Genomic DNA, 23,776 nt, shown 5'->3' with positions numbered 1-23,776 from the left:
GGGCGGGGCGGGTAGCGCGCGGCGTGAGGTGAGGGGTCAGCGGGGCGGGGCGGGGTGGGCGGAGGCCCATGTGGAGCGGGAGCGGGATCAGGAGTGGGAGCGGGAACGGGAGGAGAATAAGGCGCCCGCGCTGAGCACGGCGAGGTCGGAGCCGCACCCGCACCGCCGGGCCCTGCACGCAGCCAGCGCGGAGGCCGGGCAGGCCGCGGACGCACCATGAAAGGGTGAGTGCGGGGCTCGGCCCGGCCCGGGCCCGCCCGCGTCGCCCGGCGGCGGAGCGGGGAGCGGGAGCGGGGCGGGCCCGGGCGCCGCGGGCAGGAGGCGCGGGGCACCGAGCGGTGCCAGCCGCCTCGGCACTCCCGGGGTATCGCCGCGTCCCTCCCGCCCTCGGGGCCGGGGCTCGCGGGGTCGAGTGCCGGGGGAGCCCTTCCCGCGGGGGAAGAGCCGGCGGCGCTGCCGCAGGAGCGCTTGGGGCTGAGCAGGAGCTCCCCGCGGGAGCCCCCGCGCCTTCCTGGCCGTGCCGCCGCCGGAACGGGCGCTCCGGGCGCGCCGGGGCCGCGGCGACTCCGCGTGCTCGGGGGGATCCTGCCCTGCGGTGCCCGAGAATCCGCACAGCGGGCGGGGATGCGGACCCGGCTCTCGCCCCTGCCTGGCCGGGCTGCCGTCCTTGTGTGGCAGTAGCGAAGAAGCGCCGCTCGGTCTGTGCGGAAAGGCTACCAGCCTCTGGTGCGTGCGGTTTTGCAGCGCTATTGTGTGTAATGTCCTCTTAGCACTTTTTGTCGGGTTTTAAGTCTTTAATTGCTACGTGGAGGCTGTGCGGCGTGGATGGATGACAAACGAACTGTGTTCTGTGTCACGTTTCTGTTGCACGCTGCTTTCGGCCTGCCATCACTTCGCTGTGGCTCTTGAAAACCGGAGATTTCAGGCGTGGTTGGCTGAAACACTGATTTCCTGCTCAGTGTGGGCACCGAGGTGCCTTGTTTGAGCAGGAGACTGGAGGCCTTTAGACTCTCCGTTCTGCTTTGGTGTCAGATGACCTGTCTGACCTTGTGCAGGTCACTTTGGGACAGGTTTTTCAATGTTGGTTAAATCGCCTAATGTTTATTAATTTCAGCATCACTTTCAGCTCCATGAAATGTGATCGTTCCACTCCTGTACCTCACTTTCTTCATTCTCACAAAGGAAGCTTTCCACAGCTACTTCTCAAAAGAGCATTAAACCAGTCCCCTTGAAACTGATGTTATGCAATGATGGGTATTATTATTCCAGTTTGGCAGCTTAAGGCAGGGTGAATGGAAGCTGAAGCACTTAAGCTTTTACTAAGAAATAGTAAGGGGTTTAGCTTATTAGCAATTGGGGTGAGGTCACACAAGACTGCTTGATAACAGACTCTTAGCTGTTTCTTACAGTGTGTAAGCAGCTTCAGGCATCGTGGAGGGCTGGCAGGTGTCTGTAGAAAGAGGCTCAGCAACGATTGCAAATAAAGTGACTCTCAGCTGACACTGAATAGGTGTGTTTGGGGTATTGCACCTGCACCGCCCTGCATGGAACAGGGCACCCCCACTCTTAGTCACCTTGTAATGAGGATGGCGGAGTTTGTGAGGAGAGCGGCAGCAGGATCAGCCCAGGCGAGGTGGCGGTTGATGTGATTGTTGTTCTGCAGCACTCCCGATGGAACTGGGTTTCCTTTTATCCTTTGTTGACCGTCCTGCTGTTTGCTACAGCTTAGCCTCGCCTTGGCCGTGTGTCAGCTGTGGGACAGGGTTACTGGGACCTGGATGTGTGAGGGGAAAGGCAGCCTGGGCTTGTCTGGCTGGAGCCGTGGGGGTCTCCTGGCAGGTTGCAGCCGGAGCTGTGCACTGTGCTGTGGTGCTCCTCAAGGGACTGAACCTGGCTGTGCTTGCACTGCTCAGGAGTTCTCATTTTGTGGAGATTTTTACTTTTCATAACTTTTTTTTTTTTTTTTAATAAAAAGCTATGGAGTAAAAACCTACATACCCTTCTTCTGCTTCCAAAGCATCAAACTTTATTTCTGTTACTTTACTTTCACTTAGAGGCAGTTTTATCGCTGGTTCAACTTCAAGACTTATCCTTTGGGCTCTGTACTCTGTGCTTTTCTGGTACTCCTTCATCTCTTTGAAGAGATATTCCTGTCTTGCCAAAACACTGTTAGCACCACGCAGCAAGTTCTTGTGCAGAATAAATTCATATTCCTGTGCAGATTCTCATATTGAATCCAGGTGTTCTCTAAAATTTCAGATGGAGGCAAATACGCCGACAGAACTCAAATTGAAAAATAACCCCATTTAAATACAATGAGAGACTCAAAGGACTAGAGAATATTTCAAAAGGAATATATAAATTACACAGGGGTACTTTGAAACAAATCCAAATTGTTTGTCAAGTTACAAAGATCGGTGAAGATGCCTAAAGTACTGTCAGAAGATGGCTCCAAAAATAGATCTAAAGCTTCAATTCCCCACATACAGAAAATGATGTGCTTGAAGGGATCTGATCTGTCTTCAGTATGAGTCCAAAATTGTGGATAAGTCCTTCTGAACAAACTGACTCCATCTGAGTACTTTTTCTATGAGTGTATGTGTTGCATTGTAACCCACACCTCAAAGGGCAGGGATGATTTTCGATAGCGCTAAGACACATAATGTCAGCTATAATTATGAAGAGTCTACTTGGGCAGAGAAAGAATTAAAGAAGAAACTGTCAAGTTCACTGACATTTTCAAATTTCAGATCTAAAGGATTCAGATCTAAACGTGTTACTGCAGCCCTCTTTCTTAGCTCTCTGAATTCAAAGTAACACATAGATGTGTGTTAATAATGCATAGCAGGTTATAGTGTCTGTGACTTCCTCTACTAAGGACCTCTGGTTTCAGAGATTTTTGGTTTCTCAGCTGCTTACAATTTTTTGAGTTTTCTCTTGTTTGGTGAGTTGAACAGCTTCTGAACTGGTAACTGCTATTAGTTCCCACCTGGTTTTACTGGTGATACTTGCCTTTATGTTTGCTCTATCTTCACCTTCTAAATGATTTCAATAGTGTAGACTCATGTTTCCCTGTTCTGAAACGTGTCTTGCAAACAGAGGTAATTCACTGTTCTGTTGGTGAGCCTAATGATTCTCTAGAGATTCATTTATTTTTTCATTTATTGTATTCCTAAATGTTGTTATTGTTAGTTCTGGAATTCGAAAATCTATTTTAGAACTGGGTTTGCATGAGGAAAAATAACCAGTGGGAGGGACTTGGGTTCTACTGTGTGTAGTAATTTGGCTGTTTTTGTAGACCAGATGTAAATAATACTCCCTGCGCTTTGCCGCTTTGAGGATGTTGATTCACTTGTTGCTCGGTGGTTTTGTATTTTCATTACAGTCCTTAAGCTACTGGTTTTAAGGAGAAGACAACATTTTGCATTGATTCTCAAGCATTTGCTTATTGCTGTCTGTGACCTGTTGATATCTTAAAGCAAGGGTACATTTCTGGCCTGTTTCAGTGCAGATGAAACCTGGGAGACTAAGGCATCCAGCCTTCCCTGAAGACCACGTTACACGAGGGTTCTGCAGGACCTGCACGCTCCATTGTACGCCTGTACCCGCTGCGTGACCGGGACTGTCAGATACACTGAGCACGTAGTGCTTGTTCTGAGCAGGGCCCGGTGCCTGTGATCCTGTGCATATGCGTTGTCACATTGACCAAACTTCAGTTTTGATGGGAAACACCTGTGGGATTGTAATGTGGCAGCACGTGTTGAGCCACGTGATGAAAAACTGATTGAAACAGAGAGCAGAGGGCTGTGTGTTAAAGCACTGCCTCAGAAAGTAAGGTCCACTGCTTTTGAGTGAGAAATTCCTGGAAGACTGCCTCTCATTTCTATGTGTTTACAGTTATGTCTCAGGTTTTGTAGTTTCTAAGGATCCTGACTTGCTGCAGAAGAGTCCTTAAGGCTGCATGTTTCATAGCAGGTATCTGCTGCCACAGAGACCTTCCTAATCCAGAGGCTTTCCAGGCTAGTGCTATTCTGGCTGCTTTTGTAGGAGAGACATCACAGCTGGGGAGTACTGAACATAACAGAAACATAGCTAGTGTTTTTAAAGTGCAGGGAATCATTATGGTAAACTCTGGTATCTCTGCTTGTTTGGCCAGGATGCACAAAGTAAACCTTTCAAGGTCTCCAAAGCAGTGCATGTTTCTCACGAGAACGGGGAGGGTTTTTTCTCTCCTGAGTTACTATGGTGGAGTTTGTGCAGAGCTGTTGATTTGTTTCCATTCGTTAGGCACAGGGCTAAGCTTAACCTGTTTTGGAGGAAGTTTCAAGTTTGAGAAAACTGCTGAATTGTCATATGCACTGGAGACAAAAAAAGGTAATTGAGCTTGAAAATCATTGTTTATTTTTAGTCTTTTTCTGAAGCTAGAAATGTCCAAGTATGAGCTATACTCTGCATTTAATTTCATGGATGGTAAATTTAGACCTTGCCTATATGGATGCTTACAAATGGCTTAATAACTTCTAAATGAGTTATAAAAAACTCAGTACAGTTTGTTATAGGTGCTTTAAACTGATTTATAACTCTTACCCTTTTTGAGTTTAATTCCATAACCAGATTAAGACATTCCATGAAGTAGGAAGGATTGGGAGGGTAGGAAGGTAACATAGGGATTGTGGCCATTTTATTGAAGGACTTCAGAACCCAGTCTTGGCTTTTGAGTGCTGTTTGACCATTCAGTTCTTATCGCATGTATATGTGACTTGTTAATATGAAAATTGGCTTGCTAGTTTGGGACACTTGTATGAAAAATATAGTATCTTTAGTTAATCACCAAATAGCACAGACTCTGCTGCCATCTCCTGAGGACAAGAAATGATGCATCCTCCTTTGCCACATTAAATCTCTTCTAAAATGGGGAATAATGGGTGACGGTTGAGCCAGAAAAACACTTTTATCCAAGTGGAAATTATTCAGAACTTGAAGAGCCTGCCCATTTGGCAACCATCAGAAGTGTTCAGCCCAATAATCTGAGAAGGCGCTAGATATTTTTACCCAGAGGAGGTGAAGGAGAGAACAGAAGTTGGATCTTTGTTTGAGAATCAATAGGAGAGAAGTGCAGTATTTCCTTGCATCCCTACTGCTCTAAGTGAGGCAGGCAATATCAGGATTACTTTCTGCTCCCTGCTGAAAGAGGGGAAGGGAAAAAGTGGAGTATGTGGAGTTCTAAAGAAGCAGAAGTTTGTCAGGAGGGAGATTTGAGATTGGGAAGCAAGGGGGAAGAGGGAAGCAGTCTATGCATAGAAGAATAACTAGTGAGACTCTTGGACCTGAAGACCTGGGAGTGGAGAAGGACAGCATTGAAACGGGTAACTGTGTATTTGTGTCAAAGCATATTGAATTAATTCATTACGGAAAGGACATTAAACAAGGCTTTACAGAAAACTGAGTTTAAACCATTTCTGCCCACACTAGGTGACTAAGATTAAGATATTTGAATTTTCCTAGGGGCAGAGTTGTTTTTTTTTCTTTAGTTAATTGAAAATAAAATACTGTGCTGCATGGTAAGATCTTCATGCATGAAGTACTTCCTGAGGTCACTTGGCCTTCCTTCTCCCTCTCCCTGTTCTTTTCCAGGCTCCATGTGATTTTTGGCCCTTAGCAGACTAGAATCTCTAACCTGGAAAAATGTCTGATTTCCACCATCTGAGCACTGTATTTATGTTCTCTTGAGAGTATGGGGTGAGAGGTGAGACCCAGGGCAGCATTTGAAGGCTTATGAAAGTTTTCTCTACATGGTACTTGGAATTACTTGTCAGTAAAGATCACAAATTAGGTTAAAAATTACAGTTAAAGGAGACTTGTTTGGTTTTACCTGCTTAGGACAAATTTTCATTTGAGAGCAATTATTTCTTACTGAGAATTGGGAAGGGAGGGAAATAGCTTTTTTTGCTTGTAAGTTAGGTGCTTACAATGATTGTTGCTTTTGAATTGTTTTAAGGTAGACACATAAAACTGATAGTACACTCTGTTAATTTTTCACAATATATTATTAATATAATGTGTGATTTGAACACCTTAAAAAACCCACCAACTCCTGGACTGACATCTAAAGGCAGGAAACCCATAATGACCTGACTTTATTTTTAATTATTCTAATGGACATAGGCATTTGTAAGAAAAGGTGTTTCAGTAACCTGTGGGAAGCAGAAAAGTAATTTTCTCCTGATATGTCAATTCTATAGTTTGTTGTCTACTGTAAGTACTAGAAGTGCCCTCGAGCTATATTTATGTAAATAAAGTACTTTGTAAACCCAGCATCACTTCTATTTTGAATTTGAATGTAAGCCCGTGTTCTTACCTGATGATCATTAGGTACTTCATGAACACTAATTAGCAAAGGGTCATGATCTGCCACAAGGCAAGTGAGTGTTATAATTTTTGTATCTGGGAACACTGAGGGTATAGAAAAGGGCAGTAATTTATAGGATGTCTCAGGATACAAGTAATGGAGACACAAAATTATTTTTGAGCAAAGCTTTTTCAAACTAGTGAGTACTTCTGCTTTGCAATCATGGATCAAAATGTGACCTCTGAGCTTACTTGACTAATAAGGAAAAGTGGTTAGATGAGCATCGGAGAGTTGGGATTTGTGGCAGCTCTTTATCTGCTGTATGATCGCAGGCAAGTTGTTTCCTCTTTCACCTGACTTAGATGTACCTGAGATAGGCAGAGTTAAAATCGAGGCCTTAACCCTGTGAGGTGCTCTGAAGCATGAGTGCTATAGGCAACTGAACGATGTATGTATGGCTGCTCTTCTGTTGTAGGCCAGCTGTATTTATTTCTGATATTTTGGAGTTTGAAAGTTCTGTCAGGTGGGCATGGTGATTACTGGTTTTTTGTATCCAGCTGCAGAATGAGATAACTTTTATTTTTCTTAGGAAAGTTTATTTTTATTTGACACTTTTTGGAGTGACCTCACTACCTCCCCTTGCACTTGCATAATCTAGACAGCTGATATGCTTCATGATTGTGCTGCTACTTTAGTTTTAGGGTTGTCTTTTTGGGCAGGGGAGAGTTTGGATTTTCTTTTTTTGAGATCACAATTGAGCCTAGATTTGAGGTCTAGTACAACTCTTATAGAACTTTTTCGAGCTGGAAAAAACGTGAGGCTATTATAGCATAACTTCACTTCTTGCATGTGGAGACTGGCCAGTCTTTTGTAAGTGGTCAGGTTTTCTGGTTGAAGCAGAGTGAAATATCCAAATAAAATAAAGAAACTTGACTTTAATGTGCTGTGGGTTTGTTGTTGGTTTGGGGGTTTTTTGTTAGAAATGAGGGAGGCGAGGAGGGTCTAAAGTGTGTCTTGGGGAATAGTGATGCATGACAGTGAAACCTATTCACAGTGAGATCCATTAGAATTACAAGTCTTGAATGAAGCTTTCTGATAATTCTGATTCTAAAATTGCGTAGCTTTCTTCTGTACATCACTGTACCCTTCTGCAGACCAGCATACAGCCAGAGGTAACTTCCAGCAGGGTATCAGGTGTTGTGCAAATATACGTTTTCAGTAGTAAGTAAGGGGCTAAAGAAGACTGGGGGACTCAGAAGCAAATCGGTAAGATTTTTCCATGCTAGGTTTGTACGTATCCTTCTGGTTTTCTGACAAGTGAGGCAGAGTAGGTACACAGCCCACAGATCTTGGAGATAATTGAAAACATACTGGTCTGCCCACAAGAAGTAGATTAGTTGTGTGCCTAGCGAGACAGCTCATCTATTAAAAAAAAAAACCCAAACAAAAACAAAGCAACCAGAAAAACCCAACAACCTCTGAACCCAAAACACTGCAGAAGCTCTTTTGGCCTTGGAGTTGACTCTAAGCAAAGCCACACCCTTCAGGTCTATAGCTTTCATCGTTCTGGTTTGGTTTTATTTTATGAGTGGATTATCCTGTCTAGACTCCTGCTTTGACTTGGAAGCCGGAATAGAAGCAATAAAGCTTAGCCGGCCACTTGGCAGGTGACAAACCTTCTCTGAAGTCCTCTTAATTTGTTAGGGCCCGTTTCTCTGCGCTCCCTATCCTGACTGACAGTACCTCAGTAAGTTTTGCAAGTTTCAGATACAACTCTGCTAAATTTAGCAGGCCAGATGCCTTCAATAAGCCGAGCCCAGCTATCAGTTACGTGGAGATCTGTTTCAGTCAGGCACATCCCTCTGGGGAGAGACTTGCACTATTTAAAGTTGAATGAGACTGAGATTCTTACAGCATTTAGAAACTCAAGATTCCCCTTTTTTCTCCCTGAGGTTCATTCTAAACTGGTATTCAGTGCTTGATATTCCCTGGGACTGGATTTGTGTTTCCTCTTGAACTGTAACTCTGGAAATTGGCTGCTTCTTGAGCTGTCATTCTGTGTAGCAGTTCTCCTTTGGGATATGTTGAGCAGCAAAAGGCAGTCTTAGCGTAACTAACACTAGTGTCTCATTTAGCCTGTGTTACTTCCACCATTATAAATTTAAGACATTGCAGGAAAAATAGGCTGTGTTTAAATAACAGGCCTGTAGTAAACTGCAGGTAGAGGAATGCAACTGCATCGGGACTAGTTGGAATTGCATTTGTTTCTACAAAAAGTGTGAGGTTTTTTTCTAGCCAGTGCCTGAAGGATACTGGGGCACTGGCATGCAAGAGCAGGAGTGTTAATGCCAATGTTCTGGGCATGCATCCAGTTTCAGTTACTGGTGCATGTCACCTCACTAAAGTCACACTTCCATTCGGATTTTGTGGATCACTCCTCACTTCTGCTCTTACATCACTAGGCAGTGTTGCTGTGAGCTTTTAACAGATAGCAGCCTTATGCAGCAGGAACCAGTTCCCTTTACTAGTGAAGTTTCAATGTTTTTTCCCCAGTAACCAAGTCACAGAATGCTGCAGTTGTGAGAAATGCAAGGATCCTAGGATATTGGTGCTAACAATGCCAAGGTTGTGGGTTCAATTCCTGTATGGGCCATTCACTTAAGAGTTGATCTTGAAGATCCTTGTGGGTCCCTTCCAACTCAGAATGTTCTGTGATTCTGTGGTATGTCAGGAAAAAGCTTCTGGTAGAGACAGGAAAAACTTATTGTCATTATACAAGACCATAGGAAGTGTTTGGGGTGCTATCAGCAGTTTTGGTTGGTTGTGTTTAAGGAAAATTAAGTTTTAATTTGAAGGAATGTGAAGAAGAGCTAGTATGAAAATAGTAGTATTTGCAAGCCAGTCTTAGAGGAGGCTGGGAGCTTGGCTTTGGTTAGAAGAAAACTATAAAGAGATCATAACTCTGAAAAGGCATGTATGATGGGCTTTATTGGTACCCATCATCTCCAGACAGCATATAGGTAGACTTGAGTACATTTAGGATGGAAATCAGAAGAAAACCTAATTATGGGAGTAATGGTATCTTGGGAACAGCCTTACAATAGAAGATGTTTAAGTGGCTTCAGAGGGCTGTTATTCCATCAAGGAAAGGGTATGGATTTGTAGAACACTGTAGTAGTAAGAGGTCTGACATGATGACCCAGGAATCCCTCATTCCTCCATGTTAAAAATAGTTGCTTGGGATGAGTACTTGAGTTGTTCCAGAAGTTGAGATGAAGTACAGTTGACTATTGCATGCTCCATGGAGTGCCATTTGAGATGTGGGTTGTCAGTAGCATGTATCTTCTTAGTAATATTGTTGGCATCATAGAGTCGAATAATCTGTTAAGGAAGGGCATGTCCCTTCTGGGTGCTTCAGGCTCTGTACACATCTTTGTTTTCTGCTAATTTGGGCTCATAAATTTTTTTTTTTCTTTGCAACAGCAGAGGATAGGTATTTCTGATACACCCTCTACTGACTGGGAATGTATAGGACTGGCCTAATCAGACCTTAGCTGACAAGGCAAACTTACCAGTTTGGCTGAGAAGTAGCTTGAAGAAGCAGGTCTAGTTGTAATTAGCTGTTGAAAACAAACTAACTTAAGAAAAAAAAAACCACCAAAAAAACCACACAAAGCTATTTGCTTTACTCCAGTGAAAAGAAGGGAGTGATCATTTTGTATCCTTTGTTACAGGTGCTTTGACTTGGATATTTGGAGTAGTTTTTTTAAGTCCTTAAAGGGTATGTTGTTCTGCAGATGATGAAGTGTAGCACAATATCAGCTGGACATGGTATTGTGTTCACAGATGTACTGACAGATCTGCATCCTCGTGCTGCTCTTGCACAGTGCTTCCAGGTTAAACTGGGGTAGACTGGCACTTCTGTTCAAGAACCAACAAGTTCTGCCTCTGGCAACTTGTTTTCTCTTTATGCGGGCAGAAGACTTGTGTGGTGAACCCAGTCAGGGGACTGATGTGGGTTAAAACTAAACTTTTCTTTTTTTGGCTAGGTTAGTTTTAATTGGTGTTGGTTCACCACATTGTTGCACAAATGTTTGTGCCAAAAAGAAGACAGGAATGTGTGGCTTGGGGACAGCAAGACTGCTGCTTTTGGCAGCAGTGCCAGCTTTCCCATGATTTTACTCAAGGCCACAGTGGCACTTTTGCCACACTGTCCTCGGGCAAAATGATGAACTCTCATGATGTGGGTCTTACTTTCCACATCCTCATTTAGTTTGCTTATTAAATGTTTTTGTGCATAATAGATGTGCTGATTTAATCAGCTAGTACTATACATTAAAGCAATTTATGGTTTTAGTGCGTACTATTTAAACAGATGTATTTAGCATATTGATTTATGCTTCCTGCAGTGTTTCTCAAACCCTTTTCGTATTTTCCTCCAGGATAAAATATTGGCCCTGGTGCAACTCTCGAACAGCGAGGAACCAGCTAGTGACAGAGCACAGGAGGCAGGCAGCAGGAAATGGCAGGAGGCAGCAGTGAATGTGGCAAGTGGTGAGAGATAGAGGGGGGGGAAGTCTAAGGGCTCAAGGAAATCTGTCAACAAGCACCTTTTAGACACCTACTACTGGAACTCATTTCTCTGGCCTGATGCCAGCCTCAGGGGTGATGTCTCAGCTCAGCAGCTCCCAGCAGCCTTAGACTCTGCTTCTGCATTTATTTATTTATTTATTTATTTACTGTCTGTCTGAAACCTTCTTGGTGAAGGTCTGTCTTCTGGCCATGGTCCTTTTCTTAGACATCCTGCCCTGGTTGCCTGTGATAATGTATTTGTGTCCTGTTGCACTGTCATTGTAAATATTTCATAGCAACTGCCTTCTAATGCCTCATTTGTTTCATTAGTAACTAATTAATATTAAAATAATATTAGAAAACACACTACCTGATGATGGTCTATGTCAGAGATTTTTGCTCAAGTATCGAAAGGGACTTGCTGTATAACAACTTTGCTGTGAGTTCACCACTTTACTGTGAATTCGTCATGCTAGCATTGCTGATCTGTTGAAGCTTGGAACTACTGATATAAAGAAAAGTATCACCAAGGTTAATATACTATCATTTGGAGAAGAGGTCTAGGCTTTCAATGACTAAATATGAGTGTGAAATTTGTCTCCTCCATTGCTGACCTCCTACACTGCAGCTAGTCTGACCTACCTGGGCAATTGAGACCTGCTCCCTTTGGTTTCCACTCTGATGCAGATGGCAGCAAAGGTGGCTGTTCAGTCTTCTCTTCTCTCCTAGTACAAGATTACTGAGGTGCTCTGCTCCAGCAAAGCTCTCTCACAGGTAGAAATATACCCAGGAACAGACATGCCAGTTTTATTCCTGCCCTTTGTGAGGAAGAGGTAGCAGCATTGCTGGTTGGGATTTGAAAAGGGCACAACTTGCCTTCTGTGTGCCTGAAGAAGCCCTGCCATGCTGGGCTGAACAGCTGGGCATAAAGCAAGCATTACAGTTTTTCCACTATCTAATGACTTCTGTGGTGTGAGGAGATCATCCTTACTAGCTCAGAAGTTAATAATGGCCAGTCTTCACGAGCGAAGATCCGGGGAAGGTCTTTCCACCTTCCAGCCTGCGCATTGGATTTTTTAGGTGAGACACAGTGTGCGCGGAACTGAGCCCACCCTTTAATCCTAAGGTTCATCTGCCGGGGCCAAGCGAGCTTGGACAGTGGCAGCGAGGTCCTCAGGACGTAGGTGGGTTGCCTTTAAGGGCTAACGAGCCCCACCTGCCCGGGAGTGGCCCTGACCGGGAATCGAACCCGGGTCTCCAGGGTGATAGCGCCGCGCCTTTACCACTAGACCACCAGGGGCTCCAGCTCAGAAGTTACTGTGTGTTGGAATAGAATTACTAAAGGGAGGCTCAGACAAATGGCAAACATGAAGAAAGGTGTCTTGAGAGCAAAAATAATCTAGATGGGAAAGGTTGTGAAACAAAGGGCTAGTTGTGGTAGGACTCACAGAAAAGAGATACTGCAGACTATTTCAGTATAATGTAGGGCTTGTAGCAAGAAACTTTAGACATATAACCTATTGTTTTTGCCTATGGTATGCCTGGGTATCTTGACATGGATGAAATGCAAGAATATGGAGTCTCTTGCTTCTTCTGTCATTCTTGAAATCACTGTTGGAGAACATACTGTCCATGTAGTGAGATGCCTCTCAGGAGATGGCTGTACAACTGAGCAGAGCTCAGGGGCAAACTACTAGGATTTATTGCTTAGCAAGTGCCTTTGCAATTGGAGGAAAAAGGTTGACATGTGCAGTGTGGTGGTGGGAGGATAGATGAGGAGCTACCTGGAAGAGTTTGTAGGAACCCACACTGACATGAGATGATTGGCATCAGGGGGCTTTTTAATCTCTTTGGCAGATGCGTGACAAAAAGGTTAAACTTTGGAGTCAGCGAAGTTGATATGTAAATGCCATCTGTTAATTCAAAGCAGTAACTCAAACATGTTAATGTCGTGGAGAATTACAAAATTGTCAATTGTCCATTTATGCTTGGTGGTCCTCTAAAAGATAGGCCCTACTTACAAGTTTTGTAGCTTCTGTAGGGAACACTGGGGAGATTGTCTGATCTGTGTCATGCAGTATGAGCCTTGATATCTCTGCAAAACTGAAGACTTTATTCTTTGCTGTAAAAAGAGGAAGTAGGTGTGAAGGTAAGTTAATGGTTCTTGAAGTAAAAATTAAAGGCTCCATTCCTGTAGCCTTTTCTGATAGTTTTGCAGGCTGCACTACAATGCCCAGAGAGCATTGTGCATTTATCACTCATCATTGGTAGGGACTACTGAAACTGATATCTGGAGTATTAATCATTTAAGGAGGTTTTTATGTATAACCAAGGTCAGTTAATAAAACAGAGACAGATTATACTCTGCATTGCTTGTTACAGTTCTTGAAGAAAAAGAACTTGTTGGTTATTATATCTTCATTTGTGTCACTGTGTTATTTAAATTAACTTGTGCTGTTGTGTCCCAAGCATTAACCTATCTGAAAAACAATCTGTCTAGGCACAAGAGACATTGGAAATGGAAAGCAGCACATTACTAGAATGAACTTCAAGCCTGACGTACAAGGATCTTAGAAAGCTGCTTCTTTGAAAATGGAATTTGACTTTTTTTCTAAAGGCGAACAGTGTCTCTCCTGCTGTTTGGGCAGAAAACAATCTGGTTGCTGAGGTGAACTGAGAATTCTGTGCATTTCTAATTCCATGTGTATTGGCTTTGTACCTGCCCTCGTATTCTGGTGACCATTTGGGAAATGATTTTGATTATCTTGGGTTTTTTATTTTTCATTCTTGTAGACCTTGTTAAAACTGCTTACATTCACCCAGGGGCAGCTGATCTCCTAATTTATTTTTCTTTAGTTTTTTTTAGGTTTGCTTCTGTGTATGGAGTGTTTCTGTCAGGAAGTTAGTATTAGAAAAGAGAGAAGCTTGGTCTGTTTGTTCTCAGTTTAATTCAGTACTGATATTTTAAAGTTGTGATTCTACTCTCAGTGAGCAGGAAGAATTACTTCAGAGATGATCGTAGTAGATGCAGATACCACCTTGAGAGGGGCACACTTGCATATTAACAGGCTTAGTATGTTTGCTTTACACAGTACTGTTGCTTTTTAGAGAAATATGTCTACTAGTGACTTAGTCTTTGTCTAAGCATAAGCTTTATATTGATAGGTGGTAAAATTAAGGCTGTCTATGAAATGTGGATAAGGACTTAATTTCCTTGGTCTCTGTTCTAGCTTTCTGTTCCTCTGGTATTTTCTTTGGGGTTTTCCTTTCTTTCCCCTTGTGATCTTGATGATCAGGGGGACAATTAGCAGTATAAAATTAAAGCTGATACTTCTGCAGAGATTCGTGTTCTCCTGTATCGCACCCAACAAAACCACACTGTGTGCTATGGTACATTAGTGTTAAGTGTGGCCTGAGATATCTCTGACTATGTACTTACTGAAATTAGATTTGAGAGTTCTATCAGCCACCAACATAAGACTTAATTGTCTAGGTTGGACATGGCAGTTCAAATGTGTATTGAACTGATGATTAGGTGGGACAGTTTTCTAAGCATAAATAAAATAATTAATTTTTTGTGTCCTTAAAAATTTTGCTGTGTGTCAGATGTTAAGCATGTTTTGATTTGTTCCAGTAGCCGGATCGAGCTGGGAGATGTGACGCCACACAACATTAAGCAGCTGAAGAGGCTAAACCAGGTCATTTTTCCTGTCAGCTACAATGACAAGTTCTACAAGGATGTACTGGAGGTTGGCGAACTAGCCAAATTAGGTACAAGTGTTTTTGCCGGTAATTGTGGGCTGTGGTAGCAGAAGTGCTCATTGTTGCTGTCCATAATGGTTTTGAACAGCAGCTCCTTCTATTTTGTTGGTTTACATCATGAAAAATACCATTTTGGGAACTTCAAAAAAAAAAAAGCAGCAGTCCCAGCCTCAGAGGGTTTGTGTTCTAAATAGATTACATCCCACTGGGAATACGCACGTTTTCTGTTCCAGCAGAAAACAATTGTGTGCTACCAGCTTACCTCCTGATGTCACTGCTGGTTGGTTTGAATGGTAATAAGCATCCACTGTGTTAGAGCACCACTGGTAACTTCACTCCAAGTGTGAATCCACAATGTATGATATTTTATCTGGATGAGAGAATTAGCAGGAGGGGAGGGAGGAAGATCTAGGGTGTAAATGAAGGAGCTGTATGTATAGTTTGAGATTTGTGACTGATAACCCTTTCTTTCTTTCCCTGGCAGCCTATTTCAATGATATTGCAGTGGGAGCAGTGTGCTGTAGGGTGGATCACTCCCAGAATCAGAAGAGACTCTACATCATGACACTTGGATGCCTGGCACCCTACCGAAGGCTAGGAATAGGTAAGGAGGATCTTTTGTATCTGAGTCACCAGAGAAACCAGATTGCTGTGCAGCATTCTAAATGTGCTTTCAGATTTTTAAAAGTTAGTGCACTTTTAGACCACTGATTTCTTTGGAAGGGACTTGAGGGAAAGAGTGATGATTTATTATGTGCTCTTTTTTCCCCTGCCTTTCAGAAATGGACATTTTGTAGATTTTTTTAATTCAGGGTTTCAAATTATTTTAATCTTAACCATATTATCATACTATGATGTAAATACTCTGCTTTTCTGGATGTGAAAATTCATGCGGAGAGATGAAATAATTTGTTAGCAGTATGTAGCCGGTATGCAAATCATACATAAATGGAGCACAACATTCCTTCATTGGCTTCTCCTTCCACTCTTCTAAATGTATGGTTTTTCTGTTTATTTTGTCTTTATCACTACTGATCATTGCTGCTCAGGGGTAGTACCTGGTTTCTGTCTATACTGCATTTTGTTCTTTGTTCTACATTGCAAATACATAGGCCAGATTTAGCAAGACCTTACAGTAACCCATTTGCTTTGATCAACTGGAATGAAAAGATAACTTTATTTTAAATTATTTTACTAGGTCTTTGGTAGAAAAACTTACCAGTGCTCTCACTGCTTTATACATTGTTTTGACCGTATTTTGAGGTGAGTTTGAGACCTTGAAGCCAGTATTAAAATATGCTTCTGGGCTATTGTGGGTTTTTTATTTTCTTCAAAGCAACAATGAATTAAAGTTTGTGAGCAGTCAGAGAGACAGTGAAATGCCTGCACATTATTACTTGCCTTTCCTACTTTTCACAAGCTCTGTCATTTTGGTCTACCTACAGTTAACCTGCCTGTCCTCAAGAAAGCAGCTAGCTAAGTACTTAATTGTGCCCTTCTGGTTTTCTGAAGTATCTGTTTACCTTTCGGCAGGAACTAAAATGTTGAATCACGTCTTAAACATTTGTGAAAAAGACGGCACTTTTGACAACATCTATCTGTAAGTAAAGGAGTTATACCCATGCATTTTCTGAGAGATGACAGAGGTAGAGAGGGAGCAAAGGGAGGGAGATCCAAGAGCATTTTTAGTATGTATTTTAGTGGGGTCATGCAAATTCTTTTAAGAACTAGCAAGAAAGCCAAGAGTCACATTCTAGGCTTGTTGTGTGATGCTGAGAATACCAAAAGCTTGTTTGCTTTACAAGGGTTTTTGCAAGATTGCTGAATTTGAAAGTGGTTTAGTTACAAAATGATGTTCTAGAGCAAAATTACACTGTATGACAAAAAAAATCTTTTTATAAAGGATTTTATTTTTATCCTGCAGTGTTGCCTTCAGTCTTGGATGCAGTTTTGATGCATTTGCCATCTGTCTGTTGTGACAGCACGCTGTGGGTTAGAACATCAGATCAGAGATGCTTGCAAGCACTCAAAGTTTACATTCAGTAGTAAGGCCCAACTGCTATTCCCATTCTTGCACACTGACAGGTCAGCTATTTGTACAGCAGCACAATAAACTAGATCAGTGCCCTGACCCAGCTGAGGAAGCTGTTTTCAGTTTTGTTTCTGGGTGTTGTTTTTTGTTTTAGTGTGGTTCTGGGGAAGGCTTTCTGTGTTTTTTTTTGTTTTTTTTTTAATCAACTGCACATGTGCACAAGCACTTGGCATGATGCAAACGAGAACAAGCACCAGGGTAGAGGGCAGCCATCCTAATAGGTCTCCCTGGAAATAGAGCCTGAAATCCATAGATACCAAAGCCCTTCTTATCCTCTGCTGCTGGCTTCACACTTCGTCCTGTGCATTGGTGTCTGTGCAATTACCAAGTGAGCTGATGCAGTTTTTGGCCTGATCACTTCTCTAAGCCAGCTTTTTCCTTGTCCATCACTGCCTGCTTACACCACTACAAGCACAATGCACTGCTACAGATAGTCCTGCAGCAGGTACGGCATGGATGGACTTGTGCTGCTGCAGAACTACACCCTGAATTCTTGCCAGGGCTGTTGGAGATGCTGAGTGAGGAGTGTTTCATACACTGATATCACTATAAATGGAGTGACTTTCTCCTCAAGCTTAGTCCACCTCTGCCATGGAGGTGCAAAGTCTTCCACATCCTCTACTGTTGTTTAGTTGTACCACCTCTATAAGAGGAACATGTGTTTTAAAGAGGAGTCTGAGTAAAGCTGCTTTTGGCTTGTATTCCTGCTCTACTTCCTCAGAAGTGGCAGTGAACCTGCTAATGGCCCAGGGGCTTTTGTTTTTGCCCGTTACTGTGCACAGTGAAGAGGCTGTTTGCTGTTAGTAATGCAAAAAGCCAAATCCTTCGTTACACTTCTCAGAGTAAGGATTCTGGAATGATAATAACCCCCAAAACTGGACATAACAAAGTTCTTTTAGTGGCCCATTGATTTTATTACTATGTCTGGTGCTTGTGTATATTCTATCTGAACACATTACTTATGCAGCTTAGCACCCAGTTTAACATCACTGCCTAAGTTTGTCATTATTATGAAGTTTCCTTTTAGCTATTTGATGCTCATGGGGCTTAACACGGAGATCTTTTGTTTTGTTTTGCTGTTGCTTCCAGAGTTGCTTTGGTTCTATGGTTATTCAGCGTGTTGTCATGACAAAGTGATTCACGAGTTTGTGTGGTGTCCACTGAATTTTGGGAGTGTTTAATGAATGCCTTTTGAGCCAAACATTTTTTTTCCTTTCTTCTTTTTTTTTTCTATTTTTTAATAAAACTTGTGCAAATAGATGTCCTAGTCACTTTGGATGAAGTACTGATGGCTGTTTGTGTTGGAGGCCTTGAACTCTTGAAATTTGCTAGCAAAGTCTGTAAAACTCAGGGGGAAATAGATGAAAGGGGCAAGAAAGGGGAAAGGACTTTTTAAATCCACAGGGCTTCTTTGTGCTGCCATAGCTTTTTTGTGAGGAGAGAGGGGTAGTTAGAAATGAGCAAGGTGTTAAAATCATATCAAACACAGTTGCCAGTTTTATGTTGCAGTGTGTTGGGATCACCACTCAGACAACTCCTTTGGTCATCTGAGAAGTGTTTACTACAGGATGTTAAAGTTGGCCCTACAGTGAAACTCTGTTATGTATTTCCACAAAGTATCTGCCATTTCCAGATTAAGAAAAATTGTAATTACTGAGGGTAGTAATGCTTTAGAGTCTCTCTGCTATTTTGTATTCCTTAAAAGAACTTTACTGAGGGGAAACATTTACTATTATTGGTTGCCATGGGCCATCCAGAAGCTGAGTGTTAGCTCAGAACTGGTTTGGGAAGACCAGAATTTCCAATCCTCAATTTACACTGTTGTCTCTGTCTTTAGACAGCTAGAAGGAGCTGGGTAGCTCCTTTTCTTATCTTGTCTTTGACCGTTCTGGGTGTGGAGGCAGAATCCTGATACCTGTCGCTCTCTCCTGCCTTTTGTCCCAGGCATGTCCAGATCAGCAATGAGTCTGCAATTGACTTCTACAGAAAGTTTGGCTTTGAGATCATTGAGACGAAGAAAAACTACTACAAGAGGATAGAGCCCGCAGATGCCCACGTGCTGCAGAAAAACCTCAAAGCCCCTTGTCTTGGCCAGAATGCAGATGTGCAAAAGACCGACAACTGAACAAAATCCCATCGGACACTTTCTTGCACTTGCTTGTCGCCAAATAAGGAAAGAGAGGCCTCTTGATTTTTTTTTTTTTTTTTTTTTTTTGGGTTTGTTTCTTTTTTTTTTTACTCCACCGCTTCATCTTAATTTTTTTTTTCCTTGACCTCTCTCCAACAAAATGTAATGCTTCTTCCAAGGATTATCCAATCATGTTTGGGGTTGGGTTTTGGTTGGTTTTGGTTTGGTTTTTTTTTTGAGCTCTCCTTTCTGGTGGGGTTCTTTTTGAGGGGGCTTGGTTTTTTGTTTTCTGTTGGGGTGGGAAAAGGTATGCAGATCTCTTTTAAGTTTGAGGTGTGGAGGGCTTGAGCAGGTTATCCTGATGACAAGTTTCCTTCAGAATTACTCTTTCAGTAAGCAGAATGTAAATCCAATGGGGGGAAAAAAGGCAAAGCAATATCTTGTCCTTTGACTCCTACATTATCGTGTTTTTTATAACCTACAGGGTACTTTACTCTCCCCCAACCTTTGAATGTTACTTCAGTACTTCCCACTCTTCTTCTTAAATCCCTCCCTGCCTCAAAAAAGTATATTTAGTTCTTCCCAATATTTTTGAGTATGGCTTTTTCCTCCATCTTTTGCTGAGAAGGGTGGGCTACTTTACCATACCTTTTCACTCTGCCTGGGCTGATCTTTTTGAATGCTTTTTTAAATACTCCTCACCCAAGCTGGTGCTACACTTCTTAACTGACTGAGAGGAGGGTTTAGTGTGGTCTTTGTGTTTTTGGGTTTTTTTATTTTTATTTACCCAATTCCCAGCAGACTTCTGCCAGAGTAAAAGCTGGATCTGGTGCTGGTAAGAGTAACCTTGTAAAAATACAGATCCTGAGGCAAGACCCTTGCTTTAAAAATGGGTGAAATGCTGTAGGGCTCATTGAGAGCTAGTTTTACCTGTGCTGTTGGGATGGGAAAAATGACTGTGACCACCTTACCAGCTTTGATCACATAACCAAGCATCTGTCTCCAGTTTGTTACAGCTACTAAACCTGTAGTGACACATCTAGAGATGAGGCAAGGGTTGAGGAAACCAGGCAGCAAGCTGAGAAGGCGGGCACGAGTCTGACCCTCGTCACATAGCTTTGCAGGGGTCTCCTGGATTTGCCTGGGGTTGGCTTGGCTTGCTGTGTTCATGCGCTCCTTCAGGAGGAGATGGTGAAGAACTGCACAGTTTGCTCCTTTGAGGATTATTTTCCCCTTTCCCTGTTCAGTAGTAATAATGCAGTTCTCCTCTTGTGAGAGGGTGTTCGTGGAGCACCGGAGAAAGCAGCATATATTAGAGCATTTTATGGGTTTGGAAAATAGGCTGACTGGCTTCTTCCTAGTACTGTAAACTTGAGGCTACAGTGAACTGTACTAAGCTCTGCTTTGCATCCTTTCATGCTTTGTTTGCGTGAATATCAGTGCTCCTTTCCTATACACTGTTGCCAGCGATTTTATGTATGCCAATATAAATACCAACTTGAGCTTGGACTCTTCTCCAAGCACCTGGGAAAGTGCACTGAGCTGAGACAACACCAACCTGCCCCATCCCCCAAGTAGATGCTGAACTGCATTCCTTTCCTGTTTGCTTTTTAAAATTTAAATCTGCATCTTGAATTCATCCGCTCTGAAAGCCTCCAACCTGTAGTGCGCATTGCAGCACACATCTGGTTAGTAGGTGTTGTCCAGTCATTAGAGGGTGACTTGGGAACCAAGGATTCCAAGACGGGAGTTGTGGTGAGGCAAGAGACGGCACCCCTCGTTGCACATTATGTGGTCTTTGATATCCAGGGGGTAACTACATGAGCTGCTATGGAATTACTCCTTCTTTCCCAGAGGTATGTAGCATTTGTTGGAGTGCATCTTGACTGACCTATGCTGGAAAACAGCTACTTAATTTGCTGGGTTTGCACTAATTGAGTCTTGGGGATGGGCAGATCGTTAACAACAACAGCCCATCTGCGTGGCCTGAGCACCTGTGTTTGCAATACTCGGTGGCAGACTCTGGCTAGAAAGATGCAAACGGTTCCCTTGGCCAGAGGCAGCCTAGTTTTGACAAAAGCTTATTTTCAGTAGGGCTAGGACCTGCTCACGGTGGTTATATTGGCAGTTCCAGCATCTTTCTAGAAGGGGGTGTATTGAAGCACAATTAGCTTGTCATATGCCAACATAGTTTCCCTGGCCATCTGTAGACCAAACCAAGAGAAGTATGTGGAGGGAGAGAGAGAGATAGTATTGTATTTGAGGATGTTTGTGCAGCACAGCTGTAACTCAGACCATAGCTGCCTCTGGTGCCAAGCAAAGTGCTCTTCATTCTTCTAGAACTAAGTGGTAAGTGTTTGGGTTGGGTAGATGGGTGTGGGGATATGAACTCTTAGGATTTGCTGTTGTCGTAGGCTTCCACAAATCAGTGTGTTTCACAGACAGTTTTCCTTCAGGTTTAAAAGTACGAGTCTGATGTCTGAACTTACTTGGATTAACCTTTGTTTCTGTCTCTTTTTGCTTTGGGCTGCCATCATTCTATGAATGTATCCATGAAAACAATTCTTAAAGCTCCTATTCCACAGCAGACCTGCCTCATTGTAACTTCTGATAAAATGTTTTGTAGGAGGTGGAAGAGAGAATAACCACAAATCTAAGACTCCTTTTCCCAGGCTATTAATCCTGGAAAACAGTTGTTGAATCTTGAATACAAGGTTTAATCTGAATCTCACAGAAAGCTTTGTTCCCTGTACATGGATAAGGGCAAGTGAAGGTCACTAGTTCTGGATGACAAACAGTTGTATTTTATTAGTATATCAGCCATGGTGAGTGAGGGAGGAGAATGCTGTATCTTAGTGCTGTTACCCAGAGACACTGAAACTGTGTGAAGGATGGGCTTACTGCAGAGAACTTCAGTTACTTTGGTTGTTGCTGCAGCAGCACATCCCTTTAGCTTGAAAATAGCAGCTTCTGAGCAAGTAATTTTTTCAAAAGTTGGGAGTTTCAGTGGGGAAAAAAAAACACCAGCACTTCCTGTATTGGATGAAGATCTAGCAAGAAAAATGTGTGTGACTTAACAGCTTTAGAGTGTAAATTGTGTATATACAAGTTATTGCTGAATCTCTGCAACTGGTTTTGTCATACGTCGGTTGAAATATGAAGATATTATCTACTAAAAGACTCCTACTAGAGGAAACCATGGTACAGGAGAAAAAGAATCATCCAGAAGAGAAATCCCTCGTTTTTGGGAGGGGGAAGGGAGAGAATTTATTTTGTGTATACAGAAACTGGCTGAGTTTACATGATGCAGCTAATGGTTAAACCTGCCAACTAAATATGGCATATTGTTACAATTGAAACAAACTTATGTGATATTTCATTAAATCTTGATGGTGCCCTGTGTCTAGTAAAAATTTGATTCCCCAAATTGTTTTATTCTCCCCCATGTTGTAATCCAGGGTCAGCTGCTATGCACAAAGTCTGTGTTTTGTAAAGTGTTTGCTGACTTGGATGTTTCTTTTGAATCTGCAACTGCTTCCTGATTAATTTGGCTAAGACCACCCCTGGTCTCTTGAGTTCAAGGTTTAGTCAAAGGTATGCTGTTACGCAGTTTACAGATGAATTCTCAATGTTACAAGTTAAGTCGCAGGGGGAGCAAATTCTTTACAATAAGATGGTCCATTTTTAATCTATATCATTGCCCTTGTTGTACATCAGGAGCATGTTTTTGTTTTTCTCAAACTCTTTAGAAATACCGTTCAGAATAAACGTGCACTATTTGAGTTATGTCATTTACAACTTGTCACGTGCAATTTTTTGCAGTACAGCTGTTTCCCTCTGAAATCAGATACAGAATATTCCTCAGATGTTCCATAAACTGTGTAACACAGAAGATTTGTAACATCAGCTGTGTGTTGGATTGCTGTGATGAATGCCAAGGGTGTCTTGACAACTGAGGAGAGTGAGGTCTGTTTGTTTGCTGAAGTTATGAGCCTTTCCTCAGAAATCCTGTCCTGTGGAGGGAGAGCATGGGAAGGGGAACTGTCCTGGAATATTTTTGCACTGATTAGTGAGCAGTCCTGAAACAAACAGACCAGGTATCAGGAACTCTGTTTTGGGCTTTCTAGGTTAAATAATTTGAAGTATTCAAATTAACTGCAAGTTATTACAAATCTTGGCAGCGATCTTTGAAAAACTGTGGTCTGTACTTGTAAAAGTAACTGGTCTTAAGATGCAGCATGTACTCTTCCATAGTGACTTTTCTCAGAAAGATCTTTAAGTAAAACTCATCTCTCTCTTTACCTATTCCAATCTCTTCTGTTAAAGCCATTTCTTTCTTTGTAGTTTCATTCTGCTTCTCTCCTGCTTTGAAGTGCCATTTATGAAGTGATGAAGTTGCACTCTGGCCCAGGTTCTGGGGAAAAAGAAATGTTTCTCTAAATGTTCTACATTGGATTCTGTTAAATTTAAGCTACTTTGAAAACTTCTTTCTCAGTAACGGAGTTGCTGCATTCATTAAAATAGTGTGCAAAAGCAAAGCTCAGGCTTTGCAACTTGTCTGTAGTCTTGAGCTGCTGCTACCAGCTGTCTTCCCTGACCTCTGCTGGAGGGCTGGGAAGGCACAGCTGGAGATGAACGGCTACCAAGAGTGCAGCCTTCATCAATCCAGCCTCACCAGCAGCTGCAGAGGCTGGAAAACTTTTGGTGTACTTAAACTGCTGCAGCTGTTCTCCAAACCACTCAGCTTTTATTGATCTCTGTCATGCTTATTTCCTTCTCCGCTCTCAGCCTAGTTACCTCTCAAACAACCTGTATAGTTTTAGACAATTGAGTTACTTCTCTACAGGGGAACTGGCAGATACCTCTGATCATT

At 42.5% G+C, this 23,776-nt stretch overlaps 1 protein-coding gene across 2 annotated transcripts; it reads left to right on the top strand.

The window, feature by feature from the left end:
- Nucleotides 1-63: 63 nt before the first annotated feature.
- On the top strand, nt 64-22,694 carry NAA50 (N-alpha-acetyltransferase 50, NatE catalytic subunit). 2 transcript variants are annotated; one of them, XM_050333902.1, is made up of 5 exons: nt 64-224; nt 14,556-14,692; nt 15,168-15,287; nt 16,217-16,283; nt 18,720-22,694. In XM_050333902.1, exons 1-5 carry the CDS (start codon nt 217-219, stop codon nt 18,898-18,900), a joined length of 513 nt encoding a protein of 170 aa, XP_050189859.1. In that variant the 5' UTR covers nt 64-216; the 3' UTR covers nt 18,901-22,694. The 2 variants fall into 2 exon arrangements, with proteins under 2 accessions (XP_050189859.1, XP_050189860.1); XM_050333903.1 differs by having other exon boundaries at nt 65-224; nt 14,559-14,692.
- The last annotated feature ends 1,082 nt before the right edge of the window (nt 22,695-23,776 follow it).

Source organism: Myiozetetes cayanensis, unplaced genomic scaffold (genome assembly GCF_022539395.1).
Source record: "Myiozetetes cayanensis isolate MyiCay16 unplaced genomic scaffold, myiCay2020 scf5-8, whole genome shotgun sequence".
Classification (NCBI taxonomy): Eukaryota; Metazoa; Chordata; class Aves; order Passeriformes; family Tyrannidae; genus Myiozetetes; species Myiozetetes cayanensis.
The sequence above is the reverse complement of the archived record's forward strand: the minus strand, read 5'-3'. Positions and strand labels throughout refer to the sequence as shown.